This window comes from Myzus persicae, unplaced genomic scaffold, assembly GCF_001856785.1.
Source record: "Myzus persicae strain clone G006 unplaced genomic scaffold, MPER_G0061.0, whole genome shotgun sequence".
NCBI classification, from domain to species: domain Eukaryota; kingdom Metazoa; phylum Arthropoda; class Insecta; order Hemiptera; family Aphididae; genus Myzus; species Myzus persicae.
In genome coordinates this window covers 236,474-252,759 of record NW_019101784.1, presented here as the reverse complement: position 1 = coordinate 252,759, position 16,286 = coordinate 236,474, and the positions used below count along the sequence as shown (strand labels likewise).

The 16,286-nt window shown below is 25.9% G+C and overlaps 1 protein-coding gene across 2 annotated transcripts in view; it reads right to left on the bottom strand.

The window, feature by feature from the left end:
- Positions 1 to 16,286, bottom strand: part of LOC111030414 (nose resistant to fluoxetine protein 6-like) — a 151,852-nt gene that overhangs the window by 37,475 nt on the left and 98,091 nt on the right. Inside the window, exon 1 of one of the 2 annotated variants that reach the window (XM_022309884.1) lies at positions 4,754 to 4,778. The exons of the other annotated variant lie outside the window; for it this stretch is intronic. Coding sequence (XP_022165576.1) covers positions 4,754 to 4,763 — 10 coding nt within the window. The 5' untranslated portion in view covers positions 4,764 to 4,778. Of the gene's footprint in view, positions 1 to 4,753; positions 4,779 to 16,286 lie in introns of those variants that run through there. 2 annotated transcript variants of the gene reach the window in all.

Here is a 16,286-nt window from a genome sequence, read left to right as displayed (position 1 = left end):
AATAACATTTTTTTTTCAATTATAATTTTTACTTATTTGTGTCATCATACATTTTTAAAAACATCATACATTTTTAATTCCATATTTTATATCATAATATTTACCCTGAGATAATAGCTAAACCAGGATTGTTTTCTGGTGGGAGGGAGGCGAGCCCTCCAATCAAGAAATGCATTTCCATAACATGTTTTTTTGCATTAATTTATAATAAATTTTAAATTTTGAATCAAGTATCTACATTTCATAAATCCTAACAACCGTAATTTTAAAAACCAGTGGTTTAAAATAACAATTTTGTAATAAGTACAACAACAATTTATTTTGACGTTTATCTTTTAGATTGAATATACATATCTCTTATATCAAGCAATTACCATTAATAAGTAAATTAGTGATATTGAAGGTGAATATTGTTCCTTGTGTTATAGCACCAATGCCAAGTTTCTAAAAAAAAGTGACCAAAAAGATAAAGAAATAGAACAATATATTTTCACTTGACTGTTTTTATACTAGCGATCTTGAATCTCATCGCTATGCTTATAGAATGAGAAAAACTGAAACTAATTTTTCTGAGCTTCAAATGTTTTATATTAATTTGTTACTTAACCTGCTAAAACTGTTACATATGTCTTAGACTTCAGGTAATGGAAGAATGTATGTAACATTAATATATAGGTATCAGGTATGTATAGACTTCTATCTTATAACTAATACAAACATAATTAGGTATAATAGAATAAACACATTGTTTTTATCAAATATTGTAACTGTTAACAATTTTAATTTGAAAATTATGTTTATTTTTTTAATCTCTAATTTTGATTAGATAATGAGTTTGAAAATTAATGTTTAATTCAGATGTTATAAAGAATATATTCAAATATTTCATTAAATACTATAGTAGAAATAACATATTTTTGAAATTACTTTTTAATGTTAATTATAGATAGGTACATTGAAGTTTAAATTAAACAACAACATGCAGCATTTAGAACAATCTGCTTTAGCATAGCCGTTTCTAAAGGTCAAAATATTTTTAGATTTAACAAACATTTATTACATATTATATTTATATATTGACAATATATCAACAATATATATTGAATATCGATCTAGAGTAGTTTTTTAAAACATGTTGTTTGAATGATTCACCTGAGCTGTGGAAATGACTGTTTAGTGGTTTTGTAACAATTATAAATACTTATTTCAAAATCGGCTCGGATAATACATATAATATTATAATATTATAACATTGGCTTTCAATTCTCATCACTGTAATAACATCTCAAAATATCTATGGGTTATAAAAAACACCATTTCATTGATCCCAATATTTATATTATTTTATCACCATTTGGCATTTACCATAAAACAGTTTAAAAATGTTTATGTATCGAGGTCACGATTGATTTTCTGTTTTTCACAGTTGAATATTACAAATTATTAACATTTCAATAATTTCATTTTCATTCAACACATCAAAATATAAAAACAACAAATATGACTTGGCCCTAAAATTAATCGCCAAATTCAAAATATATTCTTACCCAGAGAAAACAATTGTGCGTATAATGAAAATGAATGCTATAGGTTATTTGTTTTTGAAGAATTTAACTATAGATTATTCTTTCTGGTTATTGAAGCATCTATTTTAAAGAGATTTTCTGATTGGGTAGGTACAAGTGACATACATTTTTTCGTCTAACTTGGATGAATTCGTTTACATATGATGATCTACTACGCTTATACTAGCATCCAAATTAAATTAACCCAATCTTCTTGGTTGACTTAAATTAATATTGGCCAATCATAGAAACTATTGGTATGTTTAAAACGATTAATATAATATGTACAAAGCGATTAATGTGTTTATACTATTCAACTATTAATTACTAAATGATACATTGAAGCTATTTTTTTAAAATATTGTCAATTTTCAGGGGAATATGAAAATTAGTTTTCTTATTTTATAGAAGGGAGTAAATATTTTTTAATCGGATAAAATAACTATTACACCAAAATAACTGTAAATCCTAACTGAATTAGGCATAACCTAGCAGATGCACAAAGTAATTTGGTCAAATTCAATTGATTTACTTTTACAAACGAGATTCGGTAAATCTTGGAATAGACAGTAATGTTGATTAAAGTTCAACATGTTTTCATTGTGTAATATTTTTTATATGGATAAGTAATATATTTATTATAATTACAATTTACTAAATATACTAGCATTTTAAGTAGATACTCAAATGTATATTATTATAATACAAATATTACAGTAAAAATTTAAATAATTTTATATTAAGTAGATTTGTATTACAAAAATTACTATTTATTTGAGCAAGATCTGCTGTTCTGACTACTGCAGTGATATTTCGAGTTGGACAATACATTTTTGAATTTGAATTTACATTGATTTGTAATGTATTTTTTCAAACAGTCAAACCAGCCAAAAAGTGAGTTGCGATTCCGCTCGACGAATATTCCAATTTCATTATCTAGAATTATACTGATTCCAGTAATAGAGTAATTTTTTAGACAATTTATGGGAATTTTTTACTTTTAACCATTGTATTAAATGTTCAAATGTTAGCAACGAGATCATACATGTTTATACATTTCTTAACTACCTAAAAAATTATTGTGATATTACGCTAAATTTGTTTGTAACCCTACACTAATAACCATTTATAAGGAACTTTGTATTAAACACGATAAACATATTATAAATACTTTATCGGTTTAGCGCAAGAAGTGTAAATGATATTTGATGAATATTGAGATATTGTACATACTAAAAAATAACCACAGATTCAAAGAATATTTTAAACTATACTCTATACATCTATAATTATCACCGTCTGAAATTATTGTTTTGAAATTTTGAGGTACCGTTTCACCTTAAGTCTCATCAATCAATTGTCTGGTGTGTTAGTTTTTTGTTCATAGTTAAGTACAAACTATACTGGCGTGTATGTCAAAGAATATCGATTCGTAAGACTATAATGGATAGTGGTAGTGGCGCCTGTCACTAATTCGGCTGCCGGCAAGGTTTTCGCAAAACGCTCACTTCCCTGTCAGAAACAGAATCTCGTGTTGTCCACGTAGCACTCCTGAGGGGCAGAGAACTCAGAGAACGGACTATCCAGCGGGACGTTATGGTCTGAAGACAATGGTTATCTCCTCAATCATGACAAACAATGTATTGTGAGGCACCACCGTGAAATGGCGTCTGTTTTCTAATAAAATAAAAATAAACTTTATAACGCACACCCCGTGACAGCATTGATGAACTTGAGAGACACGAGTGTGTACTTCAATATTGACGTGCACGAGATATGATTGGCAAATGGTTTTTAAACATTTTAAAGAAGATACCGGCTACAATTAGAATTCCTACCCTCAAATGGTACTGATAATGGCTCTAAAAATAATTTAATTAAATTTTGACTATGTACTAATTACACACATTGGTAAATATTTCATTTTATACAGTATTGAGTTTATTTATTTTGAAATAATATACCACTTTAATCTAAAAACCTATGGTTGCTATTATATCATATTATGTTAGTTGTTGCGTAAAATATGTAATTAATCATTGCTTATCAGTTATATTTCATTAAGATTTATAAATTACTAGAGAAAACTTATTCATTTTTGTTCGCACAGTTTTTATACTTAACATAAAATAGTATATATAAAATAAGATTGTATTTAGTGGGAATATTTTATTTATAAAATAAAATAAAATACTGTTTGAATCCCAACACTGAATAATAATAAATATTTAACATTACATTTGAACTAAAGTGTTCCTAATATCAAATTCTCAATGATTATTTGCGTGCATAAGTACAATAGCCGTCTGCCAAGGTTAATATTCCAGTTAAAATAATAATAAAATTTAGATAAAACGTCCGTTATTACATTTCCATAAAGTATGTAGGTACCTGCCTAAACGTTGAAGATAAGTTATTGATAAAATATTTAATGCCACTTGTCTAATAAAACAATTAAACGATATGAAATGTACTTTTAATAATTATTATTTGATAATTAAAATTACCTAATTTTATTATGTTATATAATTTACTAACGAAATATTTTATTGATTTTTACTATTTACGTTACATCGTTATACAACTGAAAAAAAATATAACCTGACAACTAATTCTGATTTAGTATACAACACTCTCTCCGTGTGCAAACACTTAGAATCAATTAGGAACCACTGCACTCTATCAAGACATACTTTTTTTCCTTGGAAAACTACAATAAACCGACATTTTTTAATGGAACATTCATAGAGCTCATACTCAACTCTTTACCTAGTAAGTGTAATTTTGTACAACGACCTATTGAGGTATGTTCTCGACCTACTAACCGCTATATTTTCATTTATAATATAATAAAAATAACTAATTAACAATACAAAAGTCAGTGCTGTGTGAAGAAAAGAGTGAACGAATTTAAATCGTATTAAATTAAATAAAGAATTTTTTTTTGTTAAAAAATGGATTGGTATTTCGTCCGTTTCAAAGTATATTGGTATTGGTATTTAGATTTATATTTTATTTAAAGAAAAATTGTTATTACACTCTTTATTTATCAATTATTTATGTTTTATAGGGTTCAGTTCCTACAAAAATAGGAAAATGTCAACAATCTCTGAAATCTTTCACAAATAACAAAATAATTGAATACCCATTTCAAATATTAAATTAACTCCAATTTAATAGTTACTTACGCAGTCGCATAGATGCATGTGTGTATAACACCAAATTTATTTTGTTTTAGTTGTATGCATATTTTACAGTTAAATAGCTGTGGAGTACTTATTTCACTGAAACATAAATCACATAAAATGTATAAATGATAATTATTGAAACTAATCGTAAGAAAATGATTATAAGGATGTATAATAATTGAATAGTCTCACCTTACTCAGTAGTCAGTAGGAGTAAATAAACCTCTACTCTTGTGACTTGACCTATGCAAGGAACTATTAAGTCCGGAACTTCGTCCAGACTCCACCACAGGTGGATTGCTTACTAAGGTGTCTTAAGTTGTACACTAGTGACTTTCCGCTGTTTTAGGTATCATGCATATATGTATAACAAACTATAAACTCAAACATTATTTATATTAAATAATATACTAACTAGGTTATGAAAACGTTTATGTAATGTGCAACAAAAATTAACATTATGTCTCGGTCAGTAAGTTTTAGTAGTTATACAATACGTAGCGAAATAGAACCTAGGTTAAGCTATAAAATATAAGTGATAGGAGTGTGCAAATGTTGGTTCTTTAGCGATGATCGATCGATCATCGATGTGGTCATTGTAAAAGGAAAAGTAATTAAGTGTACTATTTTAATCGTGCGTGTTTATAAGTGTACGTTGGAAGTGATCGACAGAACCCAAACAGTATTTTCTTCAATAGAATCACACAGGATTAAGCGTAGCGTAATGAATTTATTTGGGTGGGCTATACCCTTCGTTTTTTTCTCGTCGTATCGACGACGCTGCCGGGACTTCTTGCGAGTTCTGAGAGAATTTAATAGAATTCTGGAGGGGTCACAGCCCCCTAACACCCTTATCCCCCATTATACGCCTATGCACACGACCCTCGTATCCAATAAACTACAGACGGGTTGCAAACACAGGTATTTATTTGCCGATGGAGCTTACAGAGTGACTGGAATGCTGCTCCAGCAGGATGAATATAGTTTATTTGAAATTTATGAAAAAAATAATTCTACCTATCATACAACTATTAGAAAATAATTAAAATATAAATATTCTCAAAAGAATAATGGAACACGCCATATGCACTTAGAATCATTTTTTTGTATTCAATGATTTATCATTAAGTTTAACTTCAATATAGCCATAGAAGCACTGACAATTAAGTAAAGTGACTTACTTGAAAACAAGATACATTAAAAACTACCTACTATATAGCAGATTGACTTCACTGGTTTTTTTGATTCCGTCACATGTATTATCAACAATTTATATCAAAATTACGAGAAAAAAATTAGTAATATTATACGGTTACCTAATGAAGTTTAATGTAGTAAGCGAATATTATATAGTGAGGATACACATACAACTTTTGCAACAGAATTTTAGTCTAACTTACTTAAGCATAATAAACAACTATTAAAATATGTTGTTTATAAACTTTGATATTCCAACGAGATAATAAGATCGTAATAACTTTCATTATTATCAGACTCTTTTAATAAACTTTTGATAAACTCCACTACCATATGATCCATATTTCAACTTTTTTTAGGTCATATTGACTGTAAATATTATAATTAACATCGAGTCAATAATTTGTTTCTTTATGTTATATAGTTAAAACAAAAATAAGGAGGACAGTAGATTACTACTCTACTGTACATAGGTGTTGAATTAACTAAGTCACCAAGAAGTAAGTTAATAAAATGTATGGGTTAAATTTTAATTCAATGATAAATCACTATACATACGAAAAAAATGGTTCTAATAATGGTTCTGATTCTTTCCTCTTAAGAGGACGCCACACCCGCATGCGTTGTCTCCGTCTTACAAACGAGTAACATACCAAATTTACGCTCAGCAGTTCAAGTTTTATGCCGTTAGCTTAAAAATTAGAGTGAATTAACCTATTATGAAACTTGATGGTAAGAACTTTATCCGTGTTTTGTTGGAGGTTTTTTTTACGATACTTCAGTTTTTAAGCGAGGTATGCTTGTATAATAAATGTAAATTAAAAATTCTCATAACTCACTTAAAAACTGAATTATTTTAAAAAAACTTCCAACAAAACACAGATAAAGTTCTCACCATCAAGTTTCATAATAGGTTAATTCACTCTAATTTCTAAGTTAACGGCATACAACTTGAACTGCTGAGCGTAAATTTGGTATGTTACTCGTTTGTAAGACGGAGACAACGCATGCGGGTGTGGCGTCCTCTTAAGTATTATATTTTCAAGCTTTTGGGCCATGCAAGAATTGTATGAATATTTATAAAAAAAGAACCTAAAACAATGTCTAAATATCTCAAAGAGGACTAAAAACATTTTAAACATCTAAGGGTATTTTGAGATACGTCAAAAAAAAAAAAATCGATTTGGTAAAATACCTACTGATTTTGCTTAAAAATTCCATCATTTCTTAATTTTTTCTGTAAGAACTTTTGACACCCATCTAGTTAGAATGATTATTTTCCTAGTAAATTATTAACAACAACTAACATTAATTCAGCATACAAATAAAAAAAACGGTTAATATTTTTGTAAGAAAGTTCAGATTTCCATCAAACACAATTGGAATCCAATTAAAAATGTTCATATAATTTAGCTACACTTAAAAATATGTTTTTAGAATGCAATAATATTACCGCTTTAAAATTAAAAATATTAACATGTGACTTATTATCCATAATAATAATTAAAAAATTATAAATTAATAAAAACGCTAATATGGAAATGCTGAGTTCTAAATTATATTTTTCTTAACTCTCTAGTTGAAAAAAAAGGGAAAAATTTTTTTATCCCAATCATATGCTGATACTACATTGATTCACGACAACGGTACACACTATTTCAACTTTAAAAAGGAACTTGCGAAACACCTAGATGTAACAAAAGTATGAATAGTATGGGAAGTGTAACATGATTAGGTTAGGTTAGGTATAATTTTTCAGTAAAGTGGTGAAGAGAATGTTTTTTTTACACCAGACAAAGTCCTTGAGGAATGAGAGGACAGTGAGAATAGCCCATAGTTATTATTATCAAAATTATAATTATCAAATAAAATATGTTCTAACAATATTTTTTTTTTTTTGTGCAGAAAAATAAAATCACTTAAATACGACTATGTTATTATTTTTTTTTTAACTATGTGTCAAAGTATGCAAGTATTCGATGATATTGCTCATGCCACCAAACTATTTTTAAATTTGTCATATTTCTTGAAAAATTTATTTTTTATTTTTAATGAATTTTTAATAATTATATTGAAGTTATTTAAGCAATTTATAAGTGGGGAGAAAAAAATACATTTGACGATTTAAACAATCTGTCACGTTAATACCAGTGACGGGAGTATTCAGGTAATTACATTTTTAGTGTAGGATCATTTTTTACCACTACCTATGGAGATTAATATCCATTCGTAACAATACACCGCATTCCGTATGTAAATCGATGATCATTGATAAAAAAATACATGATACCTCTACTTATCGATAACCATTGATACTTTTTTGATTTTAAAAACCACTTAAAATATTAATTACAGACCATGGTGGTTTTTTTGTTCAATATGCCTGATAATTTATTATAATTAAACTGGATATTTATATTCTACCATTTGTGAAATGCAATAATATTGACAAAGACAAACATTTATTTAAATTTGTGACAGTTTGTTTAGAAAATACTTGATAACATAATATGTAGATGCATCTGTAGTTGAAATAAGTAAATTTACTTATTTTTACAGTAAATATTTGAGACAGTGAATGTTTCCACTTACAGGAAAACCATAAATACAATTGAACACAATCTTTATGTTCATAAGATTTGACAAACGCATTCTCGAAAGGACATCCGATAATTATGCGAATAGTTACATTTTATATTTAAAACCAAGGATAAAAGTATTGAACTGTTAAATTGATTGATTAGGTTATTTAAATAAAATATACATGCTTTATAACGGCATACTCAAATGGTGTAATTATTAGTTCTCGCCATATTTAAATAAAATATTAGATACTAATTATCTACCTAATTTCTAAATTAATATATTCGTTGAGCTATCATTGAAAATATTTATTCTTTAAAATACATTCATAAATCAGTAATGTTATTATTTAAATTTATTTTTTAAATGGTTGTATATTTGGTAGATTGACTTTGCACATTTTACCAATAAGCATTTGTCTCATGATTTCGAATGTGTCGAAGATTATTGAATTTTGGAGGAAATAATACAAAATGTGTTCCTTGACTGGCGTATTTGTAAGTAAAAAGTGGAATGATTAATCCTGTGTTCGGTTGTGTAACTATCAACAATTTCCAGTAAAAATCGATGTCTGTCTTTAAAGCTACCTGCAGCGAATTGGTTATGGCCAAGTGTACTTGCAACTCGATTCAGACCTCAATTCGTTTATGTTACTGACTACTATTTTTTCTTTTCGAACCGCTTCATGGGGGGTACACGTCAGAATCATTTCTTTTTTAGCATTATTTACTTTCCTTGAGTATTGTAGTTGCATTAATTGCATGAGTGTTATATAATAACTTTTATTTTATTCGTAGATATTAAATTATCTACATATTGTAATTTATTATAGTATGTACCTAAATACTTAAGCATACACAATTTAAGTATAATTTATTCAAAGAAAATAAATGCAACTGCTGAATTGTGGACAAGTTTTCTATTTCATATACATAGACAGTTTATACTATATTAGGTACCTATTTGCGATATTTAAAAAACATCATAATCGTTTTATTTTTAATTATACTATATACAATTTTCTTGGTTAGTATTTTAACTACAGAAATATGTTAGTATTATTTATTTTATATTTAATAATAATAAATGTACTTAATACCTAATTCATTTAATAATTATTTGTAGTTTTGTTTTACTAACAAGTAGGATTGAACGCTCAAATTATTCTTCTTGGTTGTGTGTTCACTAAACTAAATCAAACAAGAATATACTGAGTGTGGATACATAATAATAATTAATTTGTAATATTGTATGTTTGTTTTAGATATAACTAGATATTAATGTCGTTTAGTGTATTACAAATTAATTTTCTCAAATCGTATTGTAACGAACTCATGATATACCTAAGTAACTAGTAACTACATAACTATACCTTAACTTTATTACTCATAAAATATGATATATACTATGTAATGTAATGGGAGTATGAGGTAAGTACGTACGTTACCTAAAATAATTTCTGCTGTTAAGCATTAAAGTATCATTATCGAGCAGAAAATAATACATTGATTCCTATAAAACGGATTAAAACCCAACTGAATTCCACCTTATTGTACAAGGTTGTCATAAAATTATACCATATAATATTGATATAGACTTATTACAAGTCTATACAAAAAATTGCACATAGTATATATTATGTTCAATATTTTTAAAAATTGTGATTTTGTAAAAAAAACTTATGATGGACACCGTAATAAATGTTCAAGCCATATTGCTATTACAATTTTTAACCTTATGAATTTTTAACTACAAAATTATTTTCAGTATTATATTTACAAGCATAAACTCAATTCCTAGCTACTAGTCTTGTTAGTTTTTGTTATTTTTGTCACATGGTGCTCGTCATAGTCGGTAGGTAATAGGTATAGTTACTTTTTGATAAAACTATATATTTTTATTGAAACCAAAATTGTACGCTTATGGCTTTATGCTACCTCTTAAAATAGTACCTAAATTACCTAATACCTATAATATTAATTTTCAGTATAAATAAATCGTAATATTTGCGTGTGTATGTATAAGTGAAAGCTAGACACAGCCAATTCTATCGGACTTAAGATTCTGATATTTGGAACATATATGTAATCGTAATCTTGTACTCGAGGTTGCGCCCCTCGAAGCCAATTTTTTGAATTGTACGTTTAAAAGAGAGGCTCAGACAGGGATTTTTTTAGCTTACCAAAAACAAACAATTTCGTTTGTATAGGGTTGCCATTTTGTATAGAAAATAAAATAGTTATTAAAACTGAATATCATTTTAGACCTGTATTTCATATTTGGTCAAAACGACCAATATTATTATGTTAAAAATATGCGTAGCTTACATTTAAAAAAATTTGAGACAGGATAAATCCACTATCGTTATTTAATTTGTCAAGGGATATATCGTGTAGGATCAGCAATAATTAACAAATACACTACCATAAAAAATCAAAGGTTTTATAATATATCGGTTACAAAAATTAAAATAGTAATTATGATTGCATATAATTTTAGAGTTGTATTTATTTTTAGTTAAAAAAACCCAAATAAGTTATAGCTGTGTTAAAATACATGCAGTTTACGTTTAACAGAGTTTAAGATATTGTATATTATAAGAGAATTTAATTTGTCAAGGGTAACGCCGTGCGAGATTAGCTATTATTATAAATACAAAAAAAAAAACGACTCTATGTAGTTGAATTGCCTATCTAAAACTCCGTCTGATTATTATTACATGGTTTTTAATAGTTATTTAATACCAGAGAAAATAAATGACAATTGCATTAAGAGTACCAATGTTTGTTTTCATTATTATAACATTTTATTAAAATTTATTACTCTTTTTTAAAATAATTTAAAAAATATGTTCTCATATAGTACTTTGATGTGTCATTTTATATTGTTTTAGATGCAAAATTATATAAGTAGATATAACGAAAAACCTTTTTATTTAGTGGCAACAACTTGTAACACTACAATGAATAATTAAGAATTAAGAAAATAATTGTCTGAATTTAATTTATTAACTTGTGAACAAAAATGGTCTGATTTAAATAAAACATAAACAATAATAAACATATTTATTTTATTTTATACCGTGTATAAATTTAGATGGTATAAAAATTAAAAATAGTACAACGAAGATTGGACATATTTGATATTAACATACAAATATGGTTTTTAATATTTACTACTATTCAATTAAATAAAAACAGCTCGCCAAAATATTTGTTCCGGCCATTCCTCCTCCCCACTTTAAGGTCTATCAAAAATATGAACGATCCCTTAGTCAAATAATAATAACATTGATCTTTGGCCTTAATCTAACATGTTTTTTTCTGTCAATCTTAATTATTACCTAACCTTTACATAGCTTGATGTTATAACTAATTATGTATGTATTGTTTTTTTTTGTTTATATCTATGTAAAAAGCTGTTTGGGTATTTTATAGCGTATACTATAAAAATAAAAATAAAAATTAAAATATGTGGAAATTGTATTATGCATTTTATACCTTTTACTTCAAATATCCAATACTTTTGTTTAAAATAATACAATATGAAATGGTATTTTAATTTTCAAGTTATTTTGTTAAAAATAAGTAATAATATGGATTGTCTATGAAAAACAATGATTCAGTAGATACTTCTAGGAGTTAATAAGTACAGCTTTAAAACTATGATCATATATTATAATTTTACAAATTTATGAGTATAAAATAATACTCCTTGTCTTCATAATTATTTTATACGCCATTAAATATTTATTAATTATTCGGCCGATGTTTAAAATTAATATACTTTAAGTTTTAATTGGAGATTAATTAAAATAAATCATAGTATAATAATTAACTTATGTACTACATGTCTACATAGTACACACTACTCACATTATAACTTAATAAAATATAATGAATAATATATTATACAATTGTTAAAATTTTTGACCAAGGTAAAATAAAAAAAAATATATTTTAATTGTGTTAATACTTAGTTTATACACACTTGTAAATAATAACATTTAAATGTACGTAAATACATATTATTGAATAGCGTTTTTTACGTAGTTTCTCTAAATCTGAAAAAAATATAGTCTTTTATTCCAGTAAAGGTAAGTGGTCACCACTCACCAATACAATTATTTAATCTAAAAGATGTAGTATTCTAGAATTACTATTCTACTCCAGAAGAAGCATTATAATTTATGATACTAAAAATAATTAAAATGATAATATATCATGGTATTTTTGTCGAATCTCAAAATATTAAAAACAACATTACAACATAATTTTACCTTGAAAATATGTTGGTGGGACTAAATCTACGTTTTGAATATTTTTCATTATATTTTTTTTTTGAGGATAATATTGTATTCAATTTTTCAATGAATAATTTTTTTTGTATTAACCGCTATCTATATTAAATGCATTTTATAAAACGAAAACGAAAACGAAAAATAAAAAGAATTATTTTTTCCATAACAATAATGTTTATAAGAAACTAAATCAGAAGTTTTTCAATAAATTAAAACTATTGAAATATTTATTATTTAGAGATTTATTATTTATTTATTCTAAAGAATTATATTGAAATACGTAAAAAAATTAATTATTGAATATTGGAAAAAACAGACTATAATTATTTATAAATAGACACAAAATATTGTAAGTGGTCTAGTAATATGGTGTTAGCATAATTTTTGATTTACACCATAAATTATTTATTTATTTATTTATTAATTTTTATTTTTATTTTTATTAGCTTAATAAATAGTTGTATTATTTAGATTTATAATAACGAATTTGAAATGCGTACATACAATTATTCTATAAGTCAAAAATATCAAGAAATCAAAAATTATAAAAGGATTTTATATTTTGAGTTTAATTCAAAGGTGAAGTATTTTTTAAAATATTTATTATTTTTAATATTTGCATCATAAACATAATTTAACCTCAAAAGTTATAATCTAAAAAATAGATATTTTTAAGATTTAAATATTATTTATTCATAAAATATAGGCTAAATAATAATATCTTATAAAATGAAATCGTCCATTTAGTTTGTAGATTGAAATTTGCAAAAGTCAAGGATATACGATATTTTGTAATTGTGTTTCATAGTTTCGTGTATCCATAACTGCATACGATATTTTATTTATAATATATTATATTGGTTACAGTTATATTTTTATTTTTAGTATTTTTCAGTCGAATTTTTTTAATAATATTATATTCTTTCTAAAATGTTGATAGAATATTTGGATAAGAATTTTCAAGACATGATAAAAGTTTTAATATATTTGGTTTTTCAAACCTATTTATAGATATTTGATGATGTAGACTAGTTTTTGATCAAAAATACTTAGCCTCGATTTTTTTGATATGCGTTTGATGTTTAATGCTCGAAAAAATTAGACGTTGATCTGATTGTAGTTATTTTGTTGTACTTTGGAAAGTATTTAATGTAATGTAGAGACTTAGGAAACTATTCATTATTACATGTAATATTATATTTTCTAAAAATAAGACATTAAAAAAATATTTAGACAAATATTGTAAACAATTTTTACCAACGATATAGATCTGCACGCTTTTCTATTTTATGACACGTTGGTATTAGCTTATTATCCACAGTTATGCCATTTTAATAAATAATGTTATTGGCATAAATACGTAACTAATGAAGAAAATACAAACAAAAATATAATAATAATTTAACATAAACTTAGAAATATATGCTAATCCTGACGTCCTTTGCTCCGAATAATTTTACGGCAAATACCTATTGATTTATATTCAATTATTACAGTGATCTACTCAATGGCGAAGTAAATTCGAATCCTATAATTACTCAGCAGAGCGAGTGCCTGATTTTTTTCCATTAAAAAGAAACAAAAACAGCTGAAGAATTTGGAGTATAAATAAATATACATATTAAAAGTAAACCCAATTGATGAACATTAAAAGTTTTAATTTTAACGGTGACCTCAAATACCTTTTGTAGAGTTTTTATGGCGTTTAATGATTCAGTGCACTTCTGGGACTAAAACGATTTTAACGGAGTGTTAAACTTTACCTTATCTATCACAGTTTAATTTGCGCTGTTAAATTTCATTACTTTTAATCAATATATAATAATATTTGAAACGATAGAAATATACTGAAAGGAACTAAATAATGTTCATAATATTATTATGCCACCCTATCCAAAGAAGGATATTCTCATAAAAAATTGAAAATGATAATAAACGTTTAGGGACTGCGTTTGTTTAAAAGTATTCACACAGTTTCGAAAAATGTACCTACAAATTAACAAATAAGAAATGTAATTGATAAAATATCAAGCCAATATGTAATATTATACTTACAACTTGACTTTCTTTGTTTTAATCATTAAAATAATGAAAGTAATGTAGGTATATAATAACAAACTTTTTCATAATAATTACGTAGGTATTCACTTTAGAGTAACAGAGTACTTAGTAATAACTGTTTTATTTATTTATTATTTTTAAGCTATTATGGTTTATTATTATTTGAGGGAGTTTGGTATAATAATTTTAAATTGCTATTTTCTCATTTAGAAATACGTGATCCTTCATTTTAAAATGTATAAATGAAATAATATAAAAACACTTAAATTATCCTTATAAATTAACAATTCCACCCAGGACAAGACCGGAGTCACTGTATTTTCGCTAAGTACTTACGGAATTATTAAGCTCATAAGAAGCACTCAAAGTAAGTACCGATTTAATTAATTTTACCTAAAAGCATAAAGTATGTTATTATTCTAATCTGTGTATTAAATGTTTTATGAACAGACCAGAAGTTATTTGTTGTTTTAAAGTTTAATCGTATTGGTATTTGTAAAACACTCCCGTTTAAATATTATAAAAACTTTTTTTCATTTCACAGATAAATATATCAGTTTAATTTTGTTATAATACAATTATAAATTTATAATATGATTATAGTGATTACATATTATTTTCATGGTTTTGAAATACTTAATATTGCATATTATTGTTTAAGATCTAATTATAAATATCAGACTATTTTCCCATATGTTTACTTGGTTTTATTTGTTTTTACTTTTTTCTCTTATTTTTTTTTTTATATTTCTATAACATTATAGCTTGCCATGAGTTAACCTGTGTATTTATTACCTAACTTAAATTGTTTTCTATCGACGAATATTGTTCTAATGTTCCCTCTTGTTAAATTTGTTTTCATCTTTGTTTTATGTAGGTATTGGTTATGTTCTTGTGTGGGAATGTGGGAATGTGGGAAAGTCTGAAGGGTTTAACATTTAAGATCTCTAAATGTCATTGAACAACATTATCTCTGGTTAATTATCCACTCGCCCTTACTTACCCAACATGACTACATAATCTTTGTAAACTTTGCGGTTTTCAGAGTTATACCGATTTCTTGTAAAGCTTGAAATTTCTCACGGTTTGTTAGTCACATTAGAATTGAATTAACATGTCCTCTTTCAATAATAAAGTTTTTATAATCTTTGTAAGTAGCAATCTTAGAATATAGTAAATTCGGCATTATAATTATTTTCTGACGATCACATCATACATACTGTTAGCAAATAATAACGGTTTCCGATATCCGCCTTGAACGTGAAACTTCACAGAGTATATTTCCAAATGTCGAGGAATAAATATATAAAAACTAACAGACTGCGGTATGACGATATAAAGCCATATATAATAGTACAATATAATGGTAGTAAATACTTTTGATGTGTTTTT